General features: G+C 42.1%; 1 protein-coding gene across 7 annotated transcripts in view; it reads left to right on the forward strand.

Annotated features, from left to right (window-relative positions):
* REV1 (REV1 DNA directed polymerase) overlaps positions 1-13520 on the forward strand; it is a 113879-nt gene that overhangs the window by 97167 nt on the left and 3192 nt on the right. For all 7 annotated transcript variants that reach the window (XM_074991619.1, XM_074991615.1, XM_074991620.1 and 4 more), the window contains 4 exons: positions 6505-6622; positions 9557-9777; positions 12094-12250; positions 13336-13438. In XM_074991619.1, the coding sequence (XP_074847720.1) occupies positions 6505-6622; positions 9557-9777; positions 12094-12250; positions 13336-13438 (599 nt within the window). The remainder of the gene's footprint in view (positions 1-6504; positions 6623-9556; positions 9778-12093; positions 12251-13335; positions 13439-13520) is intronic.

The raw sequence follows: 13520 nt of genomic DNA on the forward strand, positions 1-13520 counted from the left end.
CGCACCCCCAAAGCCTGCGACTGCAAGCATGGCTAATCCATGGCTCAGCTCCCTAGAGAGCACATGCACAGTGGAAGTACAGCAAGTCCTAGAAAGTAGTAGGAGCACTTCCACTAGGAAAACCTACAAACAAAAATGGACTCGCTTTATGGCTTGGTGTTCTACCAAGCAGCTGGCCCCCCTTTCGGTGCCTATACCTACAATTCTAGAGTATCTACTGGACCTCAAGAGAGCAGGACTCTCGCTATCCTCGTTAAAGGTCCACCTTGCCGCCATCTCGGCGTTCAGACACGAGGATGGAGGGCACACGGTGTTCGCCCACCCTATGGTTACCAGGTTCCTCAAAGGGTTGGTAAACCTCTACCCCCCTCGGAAACCGATTCCACCCTCGTGGAGCTTGGACCTGGTGCTTACCACACTCATGGGACCACCGTTCGAGCCCTTGGCCGTGGTTCCCCTTCGCCTCCTTACAATAAAGACGACCTTTCTTCTTGCAATTACGTCAGGACCGGTACCTACCCAATGTTTTGTCAGATCCTGGTGCTGGAGCCCCTGCAGGCACCTGTTCTCATGGGCAGTGGCTTACATAGGAATCTGTGTGGTTTTCCCCTGGTACCAGGAGCACCTCATTCCTCTTTCAGTATTCCAAAAAAGATGGTGTCCACAAAAAGGCCCCTGTGCTGTGCCACCTGGCCTCCAGAACTAATACTCAGGGGATAGACATGCATGCTGAGAAAGCAAAGTGTGTGCGTCTACCCTTACTTTAAAAACCGGATGATCAAGAGCTAGTAGGAAAAACAGGTGAGAGCCAGCATCAGTCTGGTCCAGGCTGTCTTTCAAGCTGCGCCTGTTGGTAAATGAGAAGTTTATTCTCGTCCCCATCCAGACAACAGGGTTTATCTGTGCAGTGCTTGATTCTGCCAGGCTGGAGACTTCCTCCCAGAAGCAAGCTTCTAGACAGTCAGCTCTGATATCAAAGATCAGGGCCCACTGCATCACAGCAGCCAGTTTCCGTCTCAGACTTTTAGGTCACATGGCAGCGTGCATCTACAAGGTACAGCATGCAAGATTGTGCCTCAGACCCCTTCAAGATTCGATGACCTTAGTGTTCTCACTGAGCTGCCACCACTTGGTGCTTACAGTTCTTTCCCCATCCTCACCTCCCTCTGCTGGTGGAGGAATCCTGATCAGTGAGGGCATCATCCCTTTGTCACTCCAATGACATCAGTACATTTAATCTCAGAATTGTCCAGTCTAGTTTGAGGGATAAGGAGCAACTCAAATTAAGCATCTTGGTATTCAAGGCAGGAGGAGTTCTTCCTGCATATAAATGTCAGATAGCTCAGAGCAAACTGCATAGTGTGCCAGGTGTTTCTATGCCAGATTCCAGGCAGACCAATGCAAGTACTTATGATAGTAGTGTTTTAGATAAGCAGGCAGAGAGATGCATGTTCATCTACCCTATGTCAAGAGGCCATTCACATGTGGCTCTTCTGTACAAAGCACTCCACCCCCCTCAAAGCTTCTCACCCTCTTGGAGCCCCAAACACACTTAGATGATCCTTCAGAAAGACTTTCTCTTCTCACCATGAGTTGTTTTTTAATCCTCATGTAGCAAGATCAGAGGTGGAAGTTTCCCCTTGTAGGCCTATTTGCAACCAATCAGAATAGGAAACATCAGCAGTGTTGCTCCTTACACGGTCACAGCCCACGCTCACTCTCAGATGTCTTCCTGCTCCCAGGGACAAAGAACCTGTTTTGTATGTCTTCCACCCTTCTTGTATGTAAGGTCTTAGTGAAAGTGAAATAAGCATTCTTATAGCCTTTACATGGCTGTGTCAATACTGGTTCAGCATGGTAGTGGATATGTCAGTAGCAGCCCTGTTGCAGCTCCTTCCCTTCCCGGACCTGATCTCACAAGAATGATGGCTGTCTGCTCCACTGACCATGTGGTAGCACCATGGCTGAATCTGGTGAAGCTGACCTGTTCAGAACAAGTCTGCCAGGTCTTGTGTTGGGAAACCATCTGCTAGAACAACTTAACTCACCAAGTAGAGGCATTTCTCAGAGAAGTCCTTGCAAAGAGCAGGCTAGATAAATATCGAACAGGGATGATATAGATGGTGCTTGGTCCTGCTGTGATGGCAGGGAACTGGACTTGATGGCCTCTTGAGGTCCCTTCCAGTTCTAGTATTCTATGCATTCATCTGTCCATTCTGTGCAGGAGTACATTCTTCATCTGAAACAGGTTTCAGACATTTTATCAATCAAGGTGCATCTATTAACAGTTTCAGCCTTTCACCCTCTGGTGGCCAGTAGGTCAGTTTTTTCCTACAAATGTTCATTCACTTTTTCAAGGAACTAGAGAAAGTTTACCCTCAAACTTGCCAAAGAACTACAGAAACTTTGCCATCAGACTTGCCAATCTGGTCCCCTGTGGGACCTAACCCTATCCTGTAGAGGGTCACAGGCCCCACTTTGAGTCACTGGTATGATGTCGTCTGTTGTATTTATCTTGGTTGCAATTATCTTGGCCAAGATGATCTCAGGAATCTGAGCCTTTATTTCAGAATTCCTACTGTTCCTTACAGATACAGTTCATCTGTGTCCCCATTGAGTATTTTTCCCAAAGATGGTTTCACAGTTTTGTAATAATCAGGCTGGTTTCTTGAGAATTCTTTTCCTAAAACTGCACGAGAATTTGGAGGAGTGGCACCTCCACATGCTGGATGTTAAATATGTCCTCGCCTTCTGCCTTGAGAGGAGCAAGGAGTTCTGTAAATCTACATAACTATTTGCGGTAGTAACAGCCAGGATGAAAGGCCTACAGCTTTCAGCCCAGAGAATTACATTCTGGATCACTACCTGGTTTTGTATGTGCTGAGAGCAAGTGGGCATCCCACCCTTTGCCAAACTGATTGCCTATTAAAAAAGAGCTAAGCCTTCAGCATCAGCATTTCTGGCAGAGGTCCTGATCCAAAACATCTGAAGAGCAGCAGAATGGTCTTTTGTACATATCTTGTCCTCCCACTAGGCCGTCATCCAGCAGGCTAGAGATGATGACATGTTTGGTAGAGCTTTATTGCAATCCATATATCAAACTCTGAGCCTACCTCCCTGGATACTGCTTGGAAGACACCTAATACAGTGTGGACGTGACCAAGCACTCAAAATAAAAGTGATTACTAACGCTTCTGTAACACTTCTGATAACTAACACTTACTAACTTCATGTTCTTCGAGATGTATTGTTCATGTCCATTCCATGATCCATCCTCCTGCCCCTCTGTCGGAATTAACTGGCAAGAGGGAACTGAGATGGTGCAAAGACAGATGGGCCCCTTATACCAATATATGAGTGCTTGGCACCAGAGAGCACTAGAGCTAATTATTGGACAATACCAACGAAGGAAAAAAATCTCATAATTTGATGTGTAAATACGTAATATGGAATGGACTTGAGCAGCACATCTCAAAGAACAGCAGTTACACAAAGGTTAGAGACTCCTGTGTTCTGTGGTGTGTTAAGAAGGAAAGATCACTTACGATCTCCTGACTTTACAAGAGATTCGTTTTATCTTAAACAGTATTTGTTTTATCTAGTCTATCACCTTGTTAATAATTTATTACAAATAGAAAGTCCATCATAAAGTTTGAGAACTATATAAAGTATACAAGGTTAACATTCTGTTAAGTTTTTTAAAACTATGTTTAAAATATTATGGATGCACAGGTAGTTAAGTATCAGGCAGTTAGTTAATTTTGTACGTTCAAACTTTAGTTTGGATTTCTGTCTCTTAGTGGAATTTACAAAGTGCTCCATTAAATAGTGGTGGTGGATGTGCACATGCACAAGTAAAATACAACATAAAATATCCTGTATATAATTTTGGTGAATAATTATGAGAGGATATTATTAGACTGTTACAATGCATATGCAAAGAGGGACTGAGTTCATACTGCAGGGGCAAATGTCCTGATTCTTGGTGTTCTTAATCATTCAGCTTTTACTTTAAAAAATATTTTAATAGAAATGCCTATGTTTTTAAGCGTAATTCCAAGTTCAGAAAATATTTGGCTGGAGTCCACTTTAATGTGCATTAATACAAGGTGTGCACTCAGTAAGGCCCAGGATTCCATCCAAGGCTTACCTTATTTACTTCACGTCTTATGTGTTGGAAACTTTGTGCTGGGCATGAAGAGTTTTCAACTCTGAAAAAAAAAATTGTGCCAAGTGCATCAAGATTTACCTTTGTAAGCAGATGCACAGTTTGTGATGTGAGTATTGATTAGAGAGGTAAGTTGGTATGTGTGAGCTGTGCAGCCTGTCTTCTATACAAATGTTTGTAGATCTCAAATGGAAAAAAAAAATGCCATTGTTGAGAAAAACAACTAGGCTTGGCAGAATTCTATTTTTATGTCTTATAATTCTGATGGATACGATCAGCGTTTAAGCATTTTTTTATTTTATTGATTTTTAAATTTTCAGAGTTGCACAAAAAATTGCATTTTTAGCATTTTTAATTTGTTCATTGATTTGTAAATTTTTATAATTTTGGGAAATTAGGGAGGGGGGTCAGACAATAATTAATGACAAGATATTGAGATTCAAAAAGTTAAAAGCTTTATAATTGTTAAAACACATTGTCAAAATCACATGTGAAAAGTACACCTGGTTAATATGCTTAAATCGAAATCTGAAAAGTTCTCAAGCACCAGTTTTCTTACTTTCCCTACCTGTACATTTCAGTTATTATTTATGGTTATTATTGATTCATTGATTTGTGTCTACTAAGAAGTCACTGATTTATCAACATATACAAGTGAAAATCTACCCGTCCAAACCTTAAAAAGTAACATGTAATCCTCATATACAAAGCTTCCCCCGGCCCCCCCAAAACCTCCTAAATTTGCCAGAATCTCACAATTTTCATTGGGAAATCTGAAAGCCAAATTCTGTTTCTCTGCCAAATTAACATTCTCCATTCATCCATTTTAGCTTTTAGGGCATTTCAGAAAATTCACAAGAATTTTTCTGTAATGGGGGAAATGGACATTTGACCCAGAGCACTAATAGTTCACTCACTTTTTTTCCATTGGAAACTTAAGAAAAGTAAGTATTTGAAATTTTTAGAGTATTGAGCAACTCAAAACTGGAGAACAGTAACATGTACAGTATTTCTACTGGCTCATGTAACTTCATCAGAATATTCCAAAAAATCTAAAATACACTAGAGTACTTTGATTGTCTGAAAACTTATCTGAAACTCTGTATTTTCTGAAGTCCTTCCTTGTCTCCTGTAGAGAGCAGCCCTAGAGGTTCAGCCAATAGAACAGAGACCCCCAAAAGCAGGGAGGCTGTACTGTTGCTGATTGGCTCCTTTGGCAATGCAGGGGACCTGCTGCAGCTCTCCCATCGTAGCTCTGCTCAGTTGCGCCTGTGATTGCAGAGCTGCTGAGGGCTCTCTGCACTGGCGCAGGACTAGTGACATCCTATCCCTGCAAGCCCAAGGTGCAGAGCTGATGAGGTTGTGGCATACTAGAGCAATATCCTGGCCAAGGGTCTCCTTTATGCTCCACCAGGAACACATCCCCCTCTTCCCACACATGTACATTGTGTCTGCTTAAGTGAATGGAGATATGACAATGGAGTTGCAGAGGTTTTCTTTTGCTGCTGCTGCTGCCATCTGGTCTATTATCAAACTGCCAATTAGTCAAATAAAACCCAAGACTTCCATTCTATTCAAATAATCAGAAGTATACTGTATATCTATATTCAAGAGCTGGAAATGATTCATCCAAAAGTAAGAATCTGTGCAATCAAAAGTGTAGGCATTGGTTTAGGAATGAGGGAAGGCTCCTACCCTCCAAATACAGTGTAACTCATCTAGCTAGCTAGATTTATAGCTTCTGTGCTCAATGAAGCACGAGGTTGCTTTAAAGATGCTCCGTTTGGGATGTACCAGCTTAAAAGAATTGTTGAGTGCAAGGACTAGCAGGAGCCAGTTGTTGACCATACTTCTCTTTGAAGATAAAGGCGGGAAGGGCATGCTTCTGGGTGTCTTTCCCTGGACAGAAGTTGTTCTGAACATGCTCCCATTACAGACGTGTGCATCTTAAAGACACAACTTAGCCCACAACGTTCAGCAAGTGTGTACTAAATATATTAAGAAAATTATCAAAATGGTTGTTGAATTAATACCTCTGAGTATGATATTTAAATTGAGTTGATATACTATAAATGCTATTCAGCAGATTATTTAAAAGTAAGTTTCATTTAAAATGTAACTGTTGGAATTAAAATAATTTCAGTTTTTCATTTGTTGGCAAGATACAGATATATAGAAAAGCAAATAGAAGATATCTTACTATATTTTAAATCTATCAAAATACAGTTGACACAGAACACACATCCTTTTCTCATGTGGATAAACAAGAAAAAATAAACATCAAACACTTGCTTACAAGAAAATAAACCTCTAATGAACTATTTCTTGTTGTTCAGGTGGACCCCGAGGTTTATGCTGCACTACCTACTGAGCTGCAAGAGGAACTAAAAAATGCATATGATCAAAGGCAAAAACAGTCAGAAGACACTTACCAGCAACCGGCCAGGACACTTGGTGAGTCATAAATTTATGTATATATATAATATGCTTTTTGACAATCCTGAAGAAAATTTCAAAGTACAAGTAATGCATCTAAAACGACTTCTGTACAGTTTGGTTCCAGTCCTGTTGCCCAATCCATGTTTGTTTGTACTGGGTGCATGTTTAAGCAGAAATGTGTTCACAGTTGTGCCATGGACTTGATTGGTTTGTGCATGGCTCCAGGATCAAGACCGCAATAAAAGTGGCTTAAAGAACCTCTCTTCCCCTGTTCTTCAAAGGAGCATGGCTCAATTGCATTGGTGGATCTAGCATTTTGGCAATAAAAAGAGAGAAGAGTGGGTTCAGTAGGTATAGATTGTATGCATATGTATGACTAAAATCTGAGATGACCAAGGGCTGCTACTGGATTCTGTCACTTCTGTTCTATATTCCACCTGTTTTGTTAAGGGGTAGTCTATCTGATCTCAGAGTGACTTGGTAGAAGAGGAAGACAGCTTTCTCCAAAAAGTGTGCCCAAAGAAGTAAGTTGGAGTTTAAAGCAAAGTAGCCAAGACAGTATCATTAGAAGTGACTTTCCCACTGTCACTTTCCCACTGTTTCTTCATTTGGATCACTGCCTTTGTTTTGGACAGGCTGTTAATTTTTGCCACACTTAATATACTGTTTTGAAAATACATATGCACATCATTTTGCCAAATAGTCGACTTCATGAGACTAGTTACAGGAATAAACAATTCATGTGCATTTATGTTTGGAGATTGAGTCCCTAATTCAAGACACTTCTTTGCAGTTCATGTGACTTGAAGATTAAATTCGCTCTTCAGTTTAACTTGAATGTATAGATAAGCGCCTATTGATTGTTAGAGCATGGATTTGGACTCAGCCACTGGCCAGATAGATAATTTTTAGCAAATCACTTCAGCTCTCTGTGTCTAATTTCCTCCTCCAACCCCCCTCCCCATATAACAGGCATTGACCTCCTTTAAAAAGCACTTTATGATCATCTGATGAAAAGTGCTGTATTAAAGCTTACTATTATTTTCAGTGCTTTTGTGGCATATACCACCAAATGTATTTTTATACAGTTACTTCTAATTAGAATCTGAAAATTAAATTTTGAAAAAGTCTTTCCCAGCTTTGGAGTTGGAGACTGGACCCCTCCCCTTTCTTTGTCCACATTGTATGCATTATTAATTCTTGTGTAAAATCATCTAGACTAGGGTGAAATGTTTGCCATTGACTTTGTCTGAATTATACCCTGTGACCTTAAACTTCGCCCAATATTCTGTGGGGATCAATTAAAGTGACTATGACATCCTAGTAGCCATTGGATGGTCTACATTTTGCTCCAGCTGGAATGTTGTATGCATGCGTGTGCTTTCATTCCTCATTTGTAGTATATTATAAAAATCAAACTTTAATCCACAATTCGTAAGTCCCTGTGGAGGGGTTTGAATCTAACTGGAGGGGTATAGTTTCTTGGTTAGCCAACGTGGGAAGATATTTGTTGCTGTTTCTAACTAGTGGGCGTTTTAAGTGATAGCTCTACAATTTTCCTCAGTTGCTTGGATCTTTGGGAAAAGAGAAGCAGTTTGTTTGACTAATATCACTACATTGCTGACCGGGTATAGGTTCAACTAGTTCTCTCTCAGGCACTAATGTATTTTTGATGTTAAAAAAAAAATGTTATGCTGGGCATCATCGGCAGGCACTAACTTAATAAAAATATGCTTAAAAAAGTTTTGCTTGAAGCACTGCCCTGAGTGGAATGACAGATACATTATGTCATCTTGTCTATGACTTAAAGCTCTTCATTTTGGATTCTTATTTTACTTATAGTTTCCTGGGAAATCATCTGCGTTTGCTATTAAATAAAATTGGTGCAAAAAATTAAATTCCATTTGCTGGGTAAATGTTGAGGCTAACATTGAGGTAATGGGAGGTCACAAGAAAGAAACGGGGAAAAGAGAGAATACTGAAGGTGTGGTTCATTTCATGAACTGTTCAGCAGTGTAATAATACATAGTGTCACTAATTGGTACAGTAAGCCCCCAGTAAGTGCAATTTCATTTTGCACTTAACTTGTGTTAAGTCAAGTGCAAATTGAAAGGAGCAGCTCCCCACTCCAGCCCCCAGCTAAGGGAAGTGGGGGAGAACCCATTCTGCTGCAGCTGTCTGCCCGCCCATCTTCCCCAGCTGCAGGAACTGGGCGGGCAGACAACTGCTGTGTCATGGCTTCTCCACAGCTTCCTCCAGCTCCCACAAGACCAGGGGAGTTGGGAGCCATGTACTGCCAGGTTCTGGGCTCCCCCTCAACTTCTGCAAAATGTGAGGATGCGCAGAAGCACAACCCTTGCATTCCTTGGAGCTCTACTGTACTGAACCTGACGGAGCCTCAAAATACTGTTTAAAAAAAAACAGAATTCAGTGTGAATTAAATTGAACTCAAAACCACTACACATCATCTCAACCAAGTGTAATATGTAACAACAACGAAGGGTCCTGTGGCACCGTATAGACTAACAGAAAAGTTTTGAGCATGAGCTTTTGTGAGCACAGACTCGCTTCATCAGATGCTGGTCCATGATGAAGTGAGTCTGTGCTCACGAAAGCTCATGCTCAAAACTTTTCTGTTAGTCTATAAGGTGCCACAGGACCCTTCGTTGCTGTTACAGATCCAGACTAACACAGCTACCCCTCCGATAAGTGTAATATGGTGGACAGTCTTAGTATCACCATTTAAATGTACGTGAAGTGTTCAGTGTTCAGGTGAAAATCAGTAAAAACACCTTTTGTAAACTCTGGAAATCTTTGGTAAAACCCAAAAACTATGAACTTCGTCTGTGTGGACGATTGCGCTGTAGATTTCACATTAATGTTAAGATTCTTGCTCTCAATGATAAAATATTAAAAGTTAGTAACCATTTATTACTTCTGCTTTTTCAGTATCAAAGAATCCTTTATTACAATTGAAGCAAGCAACAGTGAAAACTAAGAAAAAAACAAGGAAAAAAAATCAAGTCAGTCCTATGAAAAAGGTTCAAAGTCCTTTGAAAAACAAACTCTTTGCTAGCCCTGCAAAAAATGTTGTGGCTTCTTCTGGAAGCCCACAGAAGCTAATAGATGGTTTCTTAAATCGGGACGGTACAGTCATTGGTAAATCTCAGGTAATTTTAAACATAAGTAAAAGGTTTTTTCAGTAAAAGGTCTTTTTATTTTAATGAATGTTTAGATTTATTCTTTGTTCAAAGTTATTGTAGCAGCTTAATGTACTAAGTAGGACTAGTACTGTTTTTCTGCCATCTTGTATTTGTTTTTCAAAGTATTAAGAGTTGTTTTTCAGTATTTTGCTCAGAAAACATAGTTGATACATATTTGAAAATCAGTCTGACAGACATTAAAGCAGGAGTGGGGAATCTGTGGTCTGGATCTAGACTGTGGCTCGCTTGGATCTGGACTCTGAGGCTCTGGGCTCCCTTCCATGGCATCCAGTCTGCAGCAGGGTGGAGGGTGCAGAGCCCCAAGCTTAATGGGCCAGATCAGGCGAGCTGCGTTCTGGATCCAGACTGCGGGCTCAGACAGAGGGCAGGAAGTGGTTCCGGGCTCTGCTGCCAGTCACTGCTGTCCCCCAGCTGGGGGAAGGGAAGGGGAGCAGCTTGCTAAGAGGCTTCTTACTGCTGCTGTGGCTGGAATTCCAGTCAGTCAGAGTAGCAGAGGGTGGTGCCTGGGAACAGGAGTGAGGAGGCACAGAGCCATGTGTCTAGTGATGCTGCAAAGGTAAGCTGCACTCTGTTGCCCTCCCCCATCCAGACTTTCCTCCCACCCCTTCCTGTACCCTCCCTTCCAGACCCCACCCCTCCCTTCTGCACTGCTCTGCCACCCAGACTCCCCACCTCACCCTGCTTAGCCACATCCCTCCCATACCCATCACCCCTACCCTTGTTGGAACAAAGTTTGGACACTGTGTATGAAGCAAGCAGGAGGGTTTGTTACACGCGGCACTGGTGGAGTGCCACTTCACCCATCAGGACTCTCAGGAGCACTCCACCAGCGTTGTGTAGTAAACCCTCGTGCTTGCTTCATACACAGTGTCCAGGCTTCATTCCATCAACTGGGGGCTTGTCCAGATGCGTGGTTATCTGTTAGCTTATTTAGGGGAGCTAAGGGGATTAGTCTGAGTGGCCCGTTTGCCAGACTGCAAGTTTACCAGAGTAATGTGGGGCCAAAGAGGCAGCACAATCCCTTGAGTCTAGGACACCAAATAGCAAATCATGTATCGGAGCGGCATTGTTTATTTGCATCAGACCAGCCGTTATTTGCATCAGGGCTCACCTGGTTAAATAATTTATAGCATCCTCATTAGGCTCCTGAGTGAAAGCTACAGCCTGTGCCATAAAACTGCTTCTGCTTATCTGGGTCCCAAATGTTGCCATTAAGGCCAAGAGTCCAGTATAATTGGTGGCTGGCAACCTATCCAGGGAGGCTCTCATCTCTGGGGCCACACATACCCCCATGAGTTGGTAGACTTCCAGGGTAGTGACCCCTTCCCTTGCTGCAAGTAAGAATGCACTGGTGCACCATCTGGAAAAGGTAGCTGTGTTAATCTGTATCTTAAAAACAACAAGAAGTCCTGTGGAACCTTATAGACTAACAGATATTTTGGAGCATAAGCTTTTATGGGCAAAGACCCGCTTCATCAGAATGTAAATCAGCCCACTCTGGGCCTGAGAGAAAAGCGGTAAATTCTCCCTCTTGTGCTCAAGCTTACTAGACCGAGGTGCATGCGCCTACTAGTTTGGAACGAGGAACGCTAAGTCCTCCTCTTACTGCCTGACCATGCTACAGCCGGGGTGTATTCACCTAATTTGGGGTATTTCCCTAGGCAGACAGTGTCTTCCCCCGCTCCCCCATAATCTAATTTCCCCCGGCACTCCAGGGCGGAGAGAGGGATATTAAACCTCTCCCCTGTTACTCGCCCATGCTATGACCAAGGGTGCATATACAAACAATAAATATAACAATTAGTTCCTTATTAACTGGTACCTCCTGACCGGGGTGTGCACACCTTTTCCCTCCAATATTTGTCGATAATTACAGCACATTTCTCCCCCTTTGCATTCTCAACCAAACATGTTAAGTGTGTCAATATGTGACCTTACAGTGCTACATTATTAAGCCTAAAATTCAAAGTATAAAGAGAATAAAAGAGAATAAAACTTTCAACTCCAACACCTTGATAATCCCCTTTCCATATCCCACATCTCAAACCCTCCTTTGCCCTTTCTGTCACCTAGACCCACACCCCCAGCCTACTCATATACACCTTTTCTGCCCAGATCACCCACATCCAGCCCACCCTTTCTCCTGCCCAGCCCACCCAATTCCCAGCCTGCTCCTACATCCTCCATCCATAGCGGCCCCCCAACCCGAAAAAGGTTCCTCACTCCTGAATTAAAGCATATGAACAACATCTTTTTTAATAGGTGGAACCAGTTCCATCAACCTCAGATACTTCAGGCCCATCAGCCCAGCAGACAGCACAATCTGGCTCAGTTAGACCCCCGGTACCAAATCTAGCCGGAGCTGTTGAATTCAGTGACGTAAAGACCTTGCTTAAAGAATGGATTACGACTATTTCAGGTAAATTGTAATTCAGATCATTTTATTTTCAAAATTTATACCTGTGGCGATTCTGCATACATCGCATGGAAAATGGAATTTCTGTACACCATCTCTCTGTGCTCCTGCTTCTCTTGGTGTTGTCTTTTCCAGTTGTCCTCTCTCTCTTCCTCACACTGTTGGGATAGATGGATTACAGTAAGAGCTTGATTATCCAGCATCCCTGAGGAACAGGGATTGTTGGGTGATCAGATTTGCCGGTTAGTCCATTTGGGTGTCTGGGGGGCCAGCAGCTGGCCTGACATGGGGCTGCTGCCCCATGGCAGCTGGCCCCAACGCAGCTGACCCAAGTGCCATCAATAGAATGTGCCAGTTATCCAAGTTCCAGACAACATGGCTTTTACTGTATTTTCATTCTTTCTTGCATCTATGCTTTTGCCAAATTTTATTTTCTCTCTGATAATATTTCTTGAAGCTACCTTCTTCTGTTTGTGCCTTGATATAATCTGAGTTACTGTGGCTATTCTTCGTTCTGTCCGAGATGTTGCACCTGTCGCACTTAAAGGTAACCGAAGTGAAACCCTCTTCTGTGGTACACATTTTTTTATCAGAAAAGTGAACTGGAAGATTTCATAATACATCATAATTCTTTTATAAGATTGGAGAAGAATGAAAGTATAAAACAATCGTTACATCCTGAATGTAATATTGTACTTGGACATAATGTGAGATTATGATTGCCTCCTTGGTATTCTGGAAAATATGAGCTGCAGTTTGTTTGGGTTTTTTTTGGCCTTCCTGATATTGCGGGACATGACCTTAATTTCTCAGTGTTTTGAAAAAACTATTCTATTATAAATGCACTTGTCTGTTACTTTTCTGTAATAGCATGCTGTCACTTCTTCATGCAAAAGAAAACACGTCTGCTGTCCAGATTTCTCAGGATCATGCAGTCCTTGCATATGCACAGCTTTGATGAATTTAGCAAGAGATGTGGGAATGCAAGGGCTGCAAGATCAGGTTCCAAAGTACTAGTCACCAGGAATTTCTTTGATTCCCAATATACTTGAACAAAAGTTTCCTACCATATTTAAATTTTCTTACAGATCCCATGGAGGAAGACATTCTGCAGGTTGTGAAGTACTGTACTGATCTGATAGAAGAAAAGGATTTGGAAAAGTTAGATTTGGTCATCAAGTACATGAAAAGGTAGCTTAATATCATGTGCTGGGGGGCGTGTGGTTATATGTTACATATATGTATGACACTTTAATATTTTGTGCTGGAGTGG

This window comes from Carettochelys insculpta, chromosome 1 (assembly GCF_033958435.1).
Source record: "Carettochelys insculpta isolate YL-2023 chromosome 1, ASM3395843v1, whole genome shotgun sequence".
Taxonomy (NCBI): Eukaryota; Metazoa; Chordata; order Testudines; family Carettochelyidae; genus Carettochelys; species Carettochelys insculpta.